The sequence below is a fragment of the Bombus pascuorum genome, chromosome 12 (genome assembly GCF_905332965.1).
Source record: "Bombus pascuorum chromosome 12, iyBomPasc1.1, whole genome shotgun sequence".
In the NCBI taxonomy this organism is placed as follows: domain Eukaryota; kingdom Metazoa; phylum Arthropoda; class Insecta; order Hymenoptera; family Apidae; genus Bombus; species Bombus pascuorum.
In genome coordinates this window covers 11789286-11803587 of record NC_083499.1, presented here as the reverse complement: position 1 = coordinate 11803587, position 14302 = coordinate 11789286, and the positions used below count along the sequence as shown (strand labels likewise).

Here is a 14302-nt window from a genome sequence, read left to right as displayed (position 1 = left end):
TATATATATATAGGTATTACAAGATAAATATTTGCTTGTAAATTACGATGCATAAACTACAAGTGTTCACTTTTTTAACAAAATGTATCAAAATTTGAAAATTTTGTTGTAATTAACATACCAGTTGACTTACATATGCAGGAAATAAACAATAAAATTGTTGAATTATCTTTTTACATACAAACCATTTCACTTTTGGTATATTATACTTTATATACATATGGATATATACTCCTAATGTAGGAACAACTTCATGATTAACCCATTGACACTCTTATCCTTTATAGGCATAATCAATCCTATATGTGCATACAAAAAAATGTGAACATTGAAAGGTTAAAGGAACAATATATTATTAAGGCACTTTTTTAACAAAGTTTAATTCTTTATTATTTCTATAAATATTCACATACTTAACAAATTAATATTAAACAAAAATGCACTAAAAGGGAATATTTCTTTAAAGGCTTTTTACATGAATTAAAAAGTACATGTTTTTTTTATATTTTCATATTAATATTTCTAATACAATAAAGCACAATGATTGTAGCTTTCTTGCAAACTAAAAAGAATATAGAACATATACAGTAGATATATCAAAAACTGTACATGATAAATAAATATATGTATAACCAGAGGTATTTTTGTGAAAGTAATTGATATATCTATTATATAATTTGTATTAACAAATTTTTTATATTTATAAATAGATTTAAAAATCAAAACTGTACATTTCATAGCATATGAAAATCACATTAAAAACATTTTTGTTTGATAAAAATACTTTATCCCAGTTATTAACTAATTCATTTTTTAAATTATATACATAATCATACACCACCATGATTTTGATTCAATAATTGATACAAAAACCCCAAATAGCTTATTTAAGGAATAACAAAAACTTCACACTCTATTGTAAGTCCTTCTATGTTTCTCATCCACTTGTACAAGATAATAGGCTCCAGGAAACATATTTTGAGTGGTACTGTGAGGGGTAAATGGTACAGTATGACAATTCTGTTCACGCCATTCTAATTCCTTTGTATAAGCTTCTGGGGAAACCTTCTGACGAGCATCGAGTTCTTCTTTAATGTAAGAAAGTGAAGAGATAATTTTCATTAAATTTGATTTTTCGTCACATTCGTTTGTTATTGTTAATGAATACATAGTAGAACAAAGTCCTGAACCATATGAAAATACTCCCACCTTAGAGCCTGCTAATTCTTTTATAGGTTTACTAATTAACAAGGAAGCCAATCCAGTGTATACAGACGGAGTATACATATTTCCTACTTGATTTGCTATCATTAAAGAAGGCTGTGTTTTCTGCTGAAAATTTGGTTTACTCAAATTCATAAATGATTTCTCAATATCTCTATTAAAATAAGTGTCTTCTAATTTAACATCATGGAATTGTGCTAATTCTGAATGTTTTTTAGATATTTCCTCCTTAGATATGTTCAAGAAATCAATAAAAGCTAGTCTGGCAAATGACTTTTGTACTAATTTACAATATGGAGAATGAAATAAAAATGCATTAAAGCTATCTAGAGTCACATTGCGATTGTGCTTGTTCCTCATCTTTTTACAATAAGTCTGATAACAAGTATCTAATGCATTAAGATAACATTGAACCGATAATTTTCCATCTACAATAGGATATTCAGACTTTAAATTTGGCTTGTAAAAATCATACGCATGTTTCATGCATGACGATCTTACTCCACGATCAATTATTAAAGGTGCATTTGGACCAATTAACATTGCCACAGCTCCAGCACCTCCAGTTGGTCTAGCACTTCCAGAAGAATATACGGCATTATCACCCGCAACGACTAAGGCCAGTCTGCCATCCCAGGCACTGCTTTCTACCCAAGATACGGCATTTAAAAGAGCAGCTGTACCTCCATAGCAGGCATTGGTCGTATCAGCTCCTTCAATGTCCGTACAATCATACGGTTCAAACAACTGCATAAGAATAGATTTAACCGATTTGCTCTTGTCCAATATGGTTTCAGTTCCAACTTCTAATCGTCCAATATCTTGCGGTTTTATTTCATACCTATCCATTAATCGGTGCACAACTGTTAAGCACAAAGAGTTAATGTCTTCACGGTCATTGCAGAAACCCATCCTACACTGACCTAAGCCAATAGTGTATTTCCCAGCAGATACACCATCGAATTGTTCCAACTCTGTTTGCTCAACATATTGAGCAGGAAAGTATATTTCTATCGCTTTGATACCAACGTCTTTTGGCCACATGATATTTGACTTTAATCGATCGATTTTGTCAGATGTTGTAATATACTTTGTAGTTTATATAAATCTTTCTGTACATATAATTTTTCTGAAGTAATCCTTAAAGTCCTATGCTCATGATAATATACAGGAAACGTATATTATTCTCGTACTCGAAAATACACGTGATGCCGGCTGACCGTAGAATATGCATTAAACTCGTTCTCCAAATATCGCTACCTTTATGGAATGTTTTCTTGACACTTAATTCCAATGATAGTCTTGAAACGATAAGAATTCAGCAGATAGTAATTTTGAAAATTTCATTCGCAGTTTTGAGTTGACAACTTGCAACGAAGAGAATATGTGCTTTGAGGACAGACACTGCTATATTACTTACTGCTAGACACAGACCCACTGACGAATTCAGGTTAGAAGTGAAACTCGACAGGTGAAAATTACGGTCACCGAATAACTTCTTACAATGCGCTTTGAAATTCGTTTGACCTTTTTTTTCCACTTATAGGTTTGACATGCTAATCGGTCTTACCAGAGAAACCCAAATTTACAAACTAACGTCTCTCACTTAAATGATGCTCATCGAGTTGCTGCCGCCGCTTATTCAACCAGTCACATTCCTTTTTCTCACATAGAGGGGATAAAAAATTCATTTATTTAGATTTATTTACGAATATATTACGTTTGATTTATTTATATTGTATGTGTCCTTACATATTGCAAGATAATTTATTCTCTTTCACATATGTCTCGAGCATTATTTTTTACATTTCACGATGATGTGAAAGAAAATCCGCGACGAAAATTTACACAAATTTTTAAATATTATATCCATCCTGTATTATTTCGATTTTAATGATACCTTTTGTGTATATACATTGTATTTGTACGTATGTCAGATAGAATATAGGATACCGGAAAGGAATAGATCTGATCGATAGATGGGTCGATTTAAATGGTACCTTTTATAGAAATGATATTAAATTTGTATTTATAAGAATTATAAGAAGATTTATAAGAATTGGACCATTTATATATAGTGTAATGTAATGGTATGGAATACTTAGTAATGTCGATCGAAGAAAATGGTGCGATCTAGTCGGGAAGAATTCACTGCTAGATAACAGTGGAAATCTCATTTTTCTAACACAATTCTGATCTATGATCGGTATATTTTTCTATACGATGTAATTAATAGAGTGAAAGGAAATATTAGTCAATCGATTGGCATTTTTACTATGTAGGAGTATATATATTACTTATCGTTTTAATAGTTTCATATAGTATACAATTTATTTTGCCGACATGAAACGAAAAAATTGCATATGAAGTATTTTGCTACATATAATTAACATTACAAAAACATAGGGTCATGATCTTACATTAATAATTCAAGAGCCAATAATGCAGGCAAATTTTATGCGTTTCTTTTAACATTATAATCTGAAATATATGTAATCAGAAACTTTTAGACTTGCTTCAAAATCGCTTACCTCTTTGTGACTTCTACTTTTTTCTTCCAATACTTACATTGTAGTACAAAATTATGCGTCAAACTTTTGTTATTAACGAACATTGTTTTGCATATAATATAAATAATATAATAAAAAATAGCTTTCTTATCGAAAATTCTACAAATTGTTTTGGTTGAAATAATGGAATTTTAGAAGAAAGAAAAAAAAAAAAAAGAGAAAACGAGCAGAAATTACGAAGAATCAATGTTCAAACGAACTACATACCTCGAATTATTTGGTACTTTCACTGTAGGTTTGCGAAGAAAAGATTTGGATATTGTAACATCGACGACACATAAATTATTCTGAAACAGCAATTATCCGTTCACTCCTTTTTTTGTTCTTATGTGATGCATTTCGTATTACGTACAATACATATATACATAATTTCATCTGCATAGGAATCAAAAACAAATTTAGTATTTAAAAATGCACAGAAGATGGGTTCGAAACGCAGTAACATAGTGTTTGATAATTTTGTATATAATTTACTGAATACATAATCCTAAAGTATAATAATAATAATAATAATAATAATAATAATAATAATAATAATAATAATAATGTACTATATGATATTTTTCTGGATATCGTTATTATTACAATATGTTCTACAAGATAGCGGCGGCAGCTTTGTTTTCATCTGGCACGGCAAAATATAATTCGCGTTTGTTTTACCTACTTTCGCTTTACTTTTACCTTTATTATTGTTGTGTTGTGCCTCGCGTATGGCGTATACGTATAATATGTGTAATGATCGTGTACCGTGATGACTCACGCGATTTATGACGATTAACTATTTAAATATTATAAGCATTGCGGATTAGAGTACACATACAGTAACTGATACACTTCCATTTCGTCGACTTTTTATATCTTACAGCTACGCGTAATATAACATTGAAATGTATAAACAGCTTTTATTTGGTCAACTAAGCAGATGCGTTAATCCTTAATAGCGATAAGATAAGTCTTTTGCTTTTTCATTCATCATTGAGATATACTTAGGTCTTAGAAACACGAAGGAGTTTATTTTCCGCTAGAACTTTCTGAAACATCGTTCTCAGAAAAGTAAAAACTTAAGTACTCGATTATTCCACTTGTTTTCTTGTTCTTCGAAGAGATAGATACGAATATTTTCAACAAAATATCGATCGCAATTTGAATCTCGTATGGTATTAAAAATCTTAGATTCCATTAAGTTGATCTTCGCTGTAGAATGTGCGTTTGTACTTCGGATTCCGACGTCTTCCCATTGGAATTTTTATAAAAAAAAAAAAAACATTGCAAGTTCCAATGAGTTCTTTTGAATAATTTCCTTTCTCTCCTTTTTTTCTTCTTTCTTTTTCTTTTACACGAAAAAAGAAAACAAGAACTGAATACAAGAAAAATCCTCTGTCCTTGAGAGAGTCATGTTTACTACTGTTTAGATAAAAATATTGTAGCTCGATGAGCATACTGTTTAGACGTTTTATACTATTGAGCTTAATATTATTCAGTGCAGAAATTGCGAATCATTCAATTATTTCTTAAATGTTCGCTTTTAGATTCATTGCTGTTTCTAACATCGAAGAAGGTTGTATCTCATTTTTTTTTTCTTTTCTTTCTTTTTCCTTTCAGACACATCGATATTTTGAAAAGTATCTCTTTTCACGTAGTTTCCAAGTACAAATCGTTCTAATATATCTTAGCGTTACGTTTAGTATTTCTGTTAATAAACTTTTCAAACTATCGGCGTTGTTTTCCGTACGATCGAAGCGATTTGCTTTGAACTTCTAAATGGATTGTCGGTATCGAGAAAAGATCAAGGTGACGAGTCGAGTCTTTTTACCTAGAAAAATCCGTACAAAATAGGAATGTAACACGTAGTTTTTTCCCAATAAATTGAGACGAAATCCTTATTTTTTTAAACTTCTTTTTTCCTCCGACCGTTATGAGAAAATCGCACGAATCTTATTTTACAAAAACTGAAGAATCATGTACTAGCGTTATTATAAAATGCTTATTCTCTTCGTATTGGCACACCAGTAATTCAATTAGCTTAGAATACAAATCCAAGAGTGGGCAAACTTTTGGATTTATCTTGCAAAGATTCTGATCTGGCAAGACCGATCCTTTGCAAAGTATCCGATAATAAAAGATACAGATAACAGGGGAAAAAAAGAAAAAAGAGACACGACTGACCGTATATGCGACGTAAAGAGTCGAAGGAACTTATCGCTAAATCGGTTTGCCCATCCTTGTTGCATATACCAACGTACACTTGGACGGGTTCGAGACGGCACGGTTATTCTCTCGTACATATTCCGTATCAATTCGATCACCATCCGCTTTGATAATAAACTTAATTAGCTCGTAACTCAATAATTTCTATTTCCTTTGATTTTGCAGCGAAGAAATATTAACGCACTGTCTCGAATCACGACGATCCAGCATACACTTAGATTTATTTTATACAATTTAATCTTACCCGATTTGTCTCGTTATCGATACAACTTAAATTTACACGAATTGGACTTAACCTTACGATCTGCTCGATTTCATTTATACATAAATATATATTTATATATGTATATATATATGGCCACTGCTTCATTTAGAATCACATTCAACGATCCGACGTAGAATGATGCGAGTCGAGAGTCGAGCGAAAAGACGAATAACGTTGCCCTTTTCTTACGTTTAAGTTTCATCGTGTTCGATAATTCGTTACGTTATAAAGCAGCACGCTGTTACTCGCATTAAGCGAATACTGAAAGGAAGAATACGATCGATGTAAAACAATTATTTATACAATTTGTTTCTTAGGGTGAGCATCGTCCCTTTATAATTATATAAATGCGCTATCCTGTAACAATTTAGGTTATGTAATAGAAACATCGATATAACTTATTGCTAGCTTTAGATACAGAGACCTTTTTCGATTATTAGGTCGATAGTGTATCGCGGCGCGTTTCAATTTTTTCTTTCACGGAGAAAGATACTTCTACGCTTCGCCTAGAAATAATAGGTGTGCAACGGTATTTAAAAACTCGTGTTCAACCGAATCTGTTCTTCCAGCTACGTATGATACATAGAATGTATGATACAAGAGCGATTATCGTTCCATCATTTTGTTTTCATACTTAAATCTCCAACGAATTGCCATTAAGATCTTACACCTCTTGATATTTTTATATTATACACCTATATTAACATAACTATCGTATTTAAAATATCGACATAAATATTGACATACAATCGTGATATTCAAAGTATTAAAGACAATATACATAAATAGATCAGCGTGAGAAACGAAGATCGATGGAAAGAAATCAAAAATCTTTTGTTTTTCTTTCGGCATCCCTTTAAACACTCTCGTTAAAGAAAATTACGTCCATTGAAATTACGTCTACATTTTGTACAATCATCGTTTATCGAATTGTACTAGGTGTGATTTTGTTGGGCATTAATAATAGGAAGCGCGAAGAAGCACAGGCAAACACGACAGAACAAACACTTTCATTTTCACTCTTCAAAGCATAACACGTTTATGCTCGTAAAAGAATTATTAGAATGCCGAGGCAGTCGTATAAACATTATACGAATGGTATACACAGTACACACGTCAACCGCATGATTTAAGCAACACATATTTCTATCTTGTCTTTTAATTAATTAACCAATCTCCCGAGCCACACCTCGTATCTTTGCTGATTCCGAAATATGCACGAGCAATGTTGTTCTAAGATATAAAAAATCGTAAAATATCTTATCGTGAAAAAATGAAAATTTTGAAAAGCCAGATGTAGAATAGACCGGGAGATTTTATCGGTAAATTTTTCTCAAGTCAAACGTTTTTTTTTTGTTTTTTTGTTAATTTATATCCAATTTCTCTTAAAGAGATCGTATTATCAATATGATATTTTTGAAGAAAGATTACTATCGATTACTTTAAGAAAAGCTCACTCTTCACGTTGTCTTTCCAAAGTCGACTTAGAACAGTCCTTTCTTCTTATTCTTCTTATCCTTACCGTCGACAGCCCTGAAAAGAATTACAATGTCAGTAGAAATAAGAATTCGTTACGTTTATTAGATGACAATGTAACTTACAAAATATGTTAATGAATTTTAAGATGTAGTTATTTACTGATCGAGAGTTTTCTTCTGCTTTTACGAAGAATATCGATGACTTGCAACAAACTACTATCTGGCTATGCGTAAAAACATAAATATCCTTGTTATCTGATTTTTATATATTCGTTGAATTAATATGTCCATTTTATGGAAAATGATATAATTCATCATCGTTATATAAAGTACAATCTCTTATGAAATTCATCGTTTAAGATATGCAGTGCAATGTGTATATCCATCGACAATAAAATTATCGTATTATATATACAGAAATATACGTATAATCTAGCCATGCCAAAATCATGCTTCGAGAAATATATACTTTTATGGGTCGCGTCTATCGAATCACATGCTATCTGCAAGTGTTACTTTCTGTTTTCTGAATGTTAACGTATCGTACACTTGTTACAAGTAAATTAAGAATATTTTGCTTTTCGAATTGCAAGTATCTATATGTATATAGTCGTTATACGTGTAATTAATAAACTGTCGAAGCAATACACGTTTAAAAACTTATACGTAACAAATCAGATCTTTGATATTCGATTTGTAATGGAGAAATACATATAAAATCGCTATTTTCCATAGATGTTTGTGCATGTGAACGTCAAAATACATAAAACACATAACGTGAAAACACATAATATGAAAAAGGAGGCGTAAAACGTAGACACGTGTTAGGCAAGTACGATATGCCACGCTGTATGTTTTAAAGTCACGTTCAATTATTTTTCTGATACTAATCGGTATCATCCTGGACATCGCTTATTCGCAATAAGGCTAAATAAAACGAGGGCGACGAAGATGGTTAGTAAATGTTTTAGGAAAGCATTACGTTTATTTGCGAAAAAAGGTTTAATGATGAAATTAACAATGCATAGTAATCGTTTTTTTTTTTTTTTTTTTTTTTTTTTTTTGACCAATTATTATTGATCGCGTTTGGTATTACCCTTTATCAAGCTGTCTCTCGGTTCGATTCATATCGATTTGAAGATCTGAAAAGAGATATTAAACTCGTATGCAAAGGGAATGTCAATACATGCGAACTGGAATGTATCGATGGAAATAAAAGTAACAAAAAGGAGAGAAAAATAAACAGACAGCTTGTTCAGAGTTTACAATAGCTTTCCATAATACTTGACGAAGTGTGAATGTCATTTTGAGATCGTACAAGTTAAGTTATGCATGAGTGTAACGCATGTGAACGTCAATGTGAATATAAAACTGTGATATCCATATGAATATAAAGAGTTTTTCTAACGCTTACATAAATTTTATCAAACTTTGTGCCAAAAATATGCCTGTCTAAAAATATCTATCTGGATAACGTAAGACTACCATCCAAATTCATTTTAGATACGAAGATATCTTCTTTTTCTAGTTCTTTACTCTAAGATTTAATGTCTTTCGCAACACAAGGTTTATCATCGTCGCCTGTAAATAAATATCAGACGTTATTCAACTTTCTTAATGGTATTTCGACTGTATTATAAGTAGACAAGCATTCGTGTGACAATGATAATCGTAAATACCACTAATTCGGTTCGATTCCAAGCTGTTGCCGATTCTTCGTCGTTCGTCATATACGCGTATTATAAACTTGGTCTTATATTCAAGGATATTCGTGGTTATCGTTTACGAAACGTTCGAGAAACTAAGAAAACGTAAGCAATAAAAATACCTACTACCGTACACCGCAACAACCGAATTATATTATTTCACAATAGTCTTAATTAGCATAGTTTCCAACGCGAACACGTCCTGCTAATTATAAAACAAGGCTAATCGAAAAAATAACGGACAGACAAAAAGATACACAAATGCTCGTACGATGTGTAAATTAAATTTCGTGGACGTATACGAATACGCATTGTATACATAAGGTATATTTGTACGTATACGTTAAATTGTCGGCAAAATAAACACACGCATCAAACGTATAAAAAATGAGATCGACGTTAATGTTTTAAAAGATTTTAGTCCTTGGACACAGCGACGTAGAGGCATTTTGTGAGTAAATGTAGATATAGATTCTACGATCTACTAAGGATGCTCGGGATGTTGTATGACAAGCTGTATCTGTGTAGGGCTGTCTTGAGGTGATTTGAAACTGGTGTGACGGCGTAGGAGACTTCCTATCCCTCGGGAACCCTTCAATGTACCCCCGCCACCGCCAGATCCCTCGGAAGACACTGATCCCGTCCTAAATTAAGGGACACCCCGATATGGTATACACACAACAAACAAACAAGCGCAAGCATCACATAACATTCGTCCGTAAAAAAAAAAGCTTTCTTAAATGAACACGTCGAGAATATACTTGTTCCGTTTCATCGTATCAAACATTCGGTACTAATTTCAAATACTAAGCGTTCCGAACGAAAAACTCCAAGTAAATATCTTTCTATTATATGCACGTATTTCGCGTTTTCGGTTTTGCCGTACACGTAATCGTGGTGCAGAAGGGGCAGACATCGCATACACGTGGAAACGATGTATCTTTTTTCGAATACTTAGAAAGTAATTTTGAAAAAAAGAGGGAAAAAAGAAAAGAAGAAAAATTAGTCATCTAAAAAAGCTTGGAAGCGGTAATATTCGAACGATCGAGCCTAACAATAGCCTGTTAAAACCAATCATCTTGGAACGAAACAAAATTGTCAGGGAATGTACCGAATCACGTTGAATTAATATCGAATGAATACATTATGTTAAACGAACTTGAATTACGTTAAAAAGGATGATCACGTTATACATGCTTATTAATAATTATTAGTAATTTCCTGCTATTAGACTAAGCTGCGTGGAATCATTTCTACGTAAATTTCGAAAAAACAAAAAAAAAAAAAAAGAAAATCGGCAAATTTGTCAGAGAGAACGGCAAGGTAAGAAAGAACGATAATCGTAATTAAGATTAGTAATAGTGAATTACAACAAAATACAATTATGCTACAAGCTTATTATAAATGCTTTTTATCGCACATATTCAGCCGAATGATCTTCCTAAAGCAAAGATTTAAGCAATTAAAAGATATTTCTAGTTAATTGCATCTCGTTTAGTTCGATGAAATATTCGGTATACTCGTTAAAGCGTTACACTGTTCATCTATACTGTTTCCCCAGTTACTATAAGTATAAAGCTATATCTTGCTAATTTATAAAATAGCTTTCCATTCGTGCAAGAAGCGGATTTTCTTTTCTGTATTTAATATATCTTTTTACATAAAGAATGGTATATCGTAACGATTACGAAAATGTGGACAAACGGAAGCAGATCTTATACGCTTAAACGATACTTACTCTTTCGAATTAGCTTCTAGGCTGCGTCTACGTAATTCTTCGATACTGTGTCCAGTCTGTTGCTCCCATGCTAATTTTTCAGTCTCAAACGCTCGTCTCTTTTCCTCTAATTCACGCACTTGTTGTTCCAAAGAGCGTCTCATTTGTTCGTGCCTTCTTTGTAGCTAAATCAATTTTTCGCCCGATTAGAAACAAGCTCTTTCGAAGCTCTTGCGTACGTATACATAGCCGATGAATACTTACATCCGCTTCCGAGTCCTTAAGTTTTTGCTTCTTCTCTCTGACCTTCATTTCAAACACCTGCTCCATATCCGTTTCCATTTTCTTCATTTTATTATCGTGTTCTCTCTTTTCTTCCTCCAACTGAGCCAGCGGATTCCTATAAAACGTACATGAATAATTCAAGTTCAACGATACTTTGTTAAACGAAGATAAATATTTTGTAAAAAGTTTCTTTACCAATAGCTTGGGTTATGTTTTTTTTTTTTTTTTTTTTTTTTTTTTTTTGGTGGGTGATCTATCTACGTGTACGGGGAATTGCAAACTGAAAATGTAACTCGTCGTAATAATTTGTAAACTTAAGAAAGGTGGAAATGGAGATTAAAATGCCAGAAGAGAAGGAAACGTAGACTAAAACTAAGCGGATTCGCGTGTTATATTCGATAGTACTAAATATAATCAGCGACAAAGATTTCATAGCTAAATTGTAGCAGAATTAAACTATAATGCGATCTACTTGTTTAAAGTAAATATCCAGTCAGAGGGTTCACTACAAATATAATCTTTATAGAAGTTCTTGACAAATTTTGATAAACGAGGTCAGAAGCGTCGATTTTAACGTCTTCCTGAACGAGCGACGTATACAATTGTTATTCCATTTTATGCGATTAAATTTTAGAATGTACGCGTGTATCGACAGAGTGAACCGCCCCTCCCTCTTTAACTAAATAAATACGCGTAGAACTAAATGCGTAGAAAATGGAAATTGGAGAGGCTTGTGCACACAAAACTATATTACACGATCCCGGTCTTATTAAAAGACTTACCACACTGTCATGAAACTGTTCATCACTCCTGGAGGGCACAAACTAACCAATAAGAAATCAGCATTAAAATTCACGTATGAGATATACTATTAAAAAAAAAAAAAAGTATTTTCAGGATCACTTTCGTCGCTAGCCTAAACTATAATATATTAATAAAGTTATCTAATATGGTATCCGATTCAAACGTATATCACTTACAGAGATGATCTTTAGTCTTCGATAGTTTGCATGCACAAGCTTTTTATACCGTTATGGTAAAACGAACGAAACAAAACCAATAAGACTACGAATATCTATGTCTGCGTTGAAAAGAAGAAAACAAAACGGAAATCGATGTAATTAATTATCGTGTTTTATGGGATTTCCAAATTTCATTAAACTTTTACTCTATAATATTTTCCTGTTCTTAATCCTATGCATGTATGTATATGTATATACGGACGTACATAGTAAATTTCAGTTTTCCTTTTTAAGCGTCTTACATTTATAATAACTAGGTACGAAGGGTACACTTACTTATTGGAGACTTTTGTCGGTTTTCCATCCACTCCAACGCCGGCTAACGTGCGACATCGGAAATTCTCATAATGTACATTATTTGTCACGTCTTTCAAATCTTGCAAATGCGTCCTAATCACCATGTTTCTGAGAGCTATGAAGTCGCAATGTTCCAAATTTTCCACTAAACAATCGGAAGAAAGAAAGCATGATTTCTGCTCGAAATTCGAACCAAGCTAAAAGCTATATTCTCAAGCTATTCTCTAGAATTATATACCTTCTGCGACTCCCCAAGGGTACTTCCTTCCACGAACTTTCCTACCATCGTGTTCGACCACGGTGTTTGCACCCACCACCGCAAACGGCACTCTTTCTCTAAGAACTTTATGCAGTTTCATTTCTTCTTCTTCCTCTACTTCCGGGAACTCGTAAATTTTTATCTTGTGCTGCGCTATCTCGTTCAAAATCTAAACAATCAACAACGACGGATTCCAGGTTTAAAAACTGTTAAGGTTATTCGGTGTATGTGGAATTAAAGAAACGCGTGGGTATATTGTAAGGTATTGTAAGTATATATATATTGTGAATATTAAAGTACAAAGTGTGGAATACAATGTAAGCTGGTCCAGGTCCTCGCGCTAGCAATGTTACCCTGAGACTAAAAGAACCATCATAAAAGATATAACTTAGAAAAAACGAAGCTGGCACCCCGCTGGGGGTAGCCACCCACATGCTATATTTACTTTTATTTTTTTTTTTTCTTCACCAATAAGATATAACACTTTACAAAATGTCCATAAGGACAAATTGTAAAATAACCAAAATAAAATAAAATAAAAAAAAAAAAAAAAAAAAAACTAAAAGAACCTGAAGCCAACGTCGCACGTGTATCGCTTATGGTCTTTCATCGACGCGTTCTTTTGTCTATGCGCTATCGATGACTTTAGCGCTTGAGAAAACCGAAGACCAGATGTATAGTTTTCTTAGAAGTGACGATCACTTCAACAAAAACGACCAAGCAAGGGGTTGCACCTTCGTTTTTCTAACGAATCGGCTATGGTCAACGCGTTGACGCTACAGCGCAAATTTATAACTTAACAGGCACCTGTGCGAGCTATCAACGATAACTATTGGACATATGAAGCAACGCGAAAGAAGTTTGTTTGCGCGTCGATACGCGATTACAACCGGTTTACTCGATAATACGAACCTGTTTCTTAAAATGAGCACATTCGTCTGGCGTCATGGTGTCCGCCTTCGCGATGACAGGTATAATGTTAACTTTGTCGTGAAGACGTTGCATGAACTCTACATCCAACGGCTTCAAACCATGACCGGAGGGTGCGACGAAGTAGAGACAACAATGTACTCGACTGTCTGGTATCTGCCGTCTCACCACACGAGACTCGGCGTTCAGGAACTCCTCGTATTTTGATTCGATATATTCGATCACCGGTACCCAACTGAAACAAGAATATCTTTCTTAACTCTTTGTTGCGTAATTCGACTTTAAAGCTGTGCACACGTTAGTTTCAAACGTAAAAGAAATAACCAAGAAAACAGGAAGCT

General features: G+C 33.1%; 2 protein-coding genes across 11 annotated transcripts in view; both read right to left on the bottom strand.

Moving 5' to 3' along the window:
• Window positions 1–560: 560 nt before the first annotated feature.
• On the bottom strand, window positions 561–2830 carry LOC132912976 (hydroxymethylglutaryl-CoA synthase 1). The gene has a single exon (XM_060970845.1). The coding sequence runs from the start codon at window positions 2266–2268 to the stop codon at window positions 907–909; it is 1362 nt and encodes a 453-aa protein (XP_060826828.1). The 5' UTR covers window positions 2269–2830; the 3' UTR covers window positions 561–906.
• Window positions 2831–4352: 1522 nt separating this feature from the next.
• The window catches only part of LOC132912967 (septin-7), a 43992-nt gene continuing 34042 nt past the window's right edge, over window positions 4353–14302 (bottom strand). For 7 of the 10 annotated variants that reach the window (XM_060970830.1, XM_060970831.1, XM_060970826.1 and 4 more), the window contains 7 exons: window positions 13944–14196; window positions 13011–13200; window positions 12752–12917; window positions 12236–12277; window positions 11433–11568; window positions 11190–11353; window positions 7823–10095 (listed from right to left, as the gene is read on the bottom strand). In XM_060970830.1, the coding sequence (XP_060826813.1) occupies window positions 9936–10095; window positions 11190–11353; window positions 11433–11568; window positions 12236–12277; window positions 12752–12917; window positions 13011–13200; window positions 13944–14196 (1111 nt within the window). In that variant the 3' untranslated portion in view covers window positions 7823–9935. Of the gene's footprint in view, window positions 7801–7822; window positions 10096–11189; window positions 11354–11432; window positions 11569–12235; window positions 12278–12751; window positions 12918–13010; window positions 13201–13943; window positions 14197–14302 lie in introns of those variants that run through there. The other 3 variants (XM_060970824.1, XM_060970825.1, XM_060970823.1) reach the window with 3 other exon arrangements.

Coding starts and splice junctions, on each gene's coding strand:
- LOC132912976 (XM_060970845.1), bottom strand. CDS start 2,268: ATGTGGCCAAAAGACGTTGGTATCAAAGCGATAGAAATATACTTTCCT.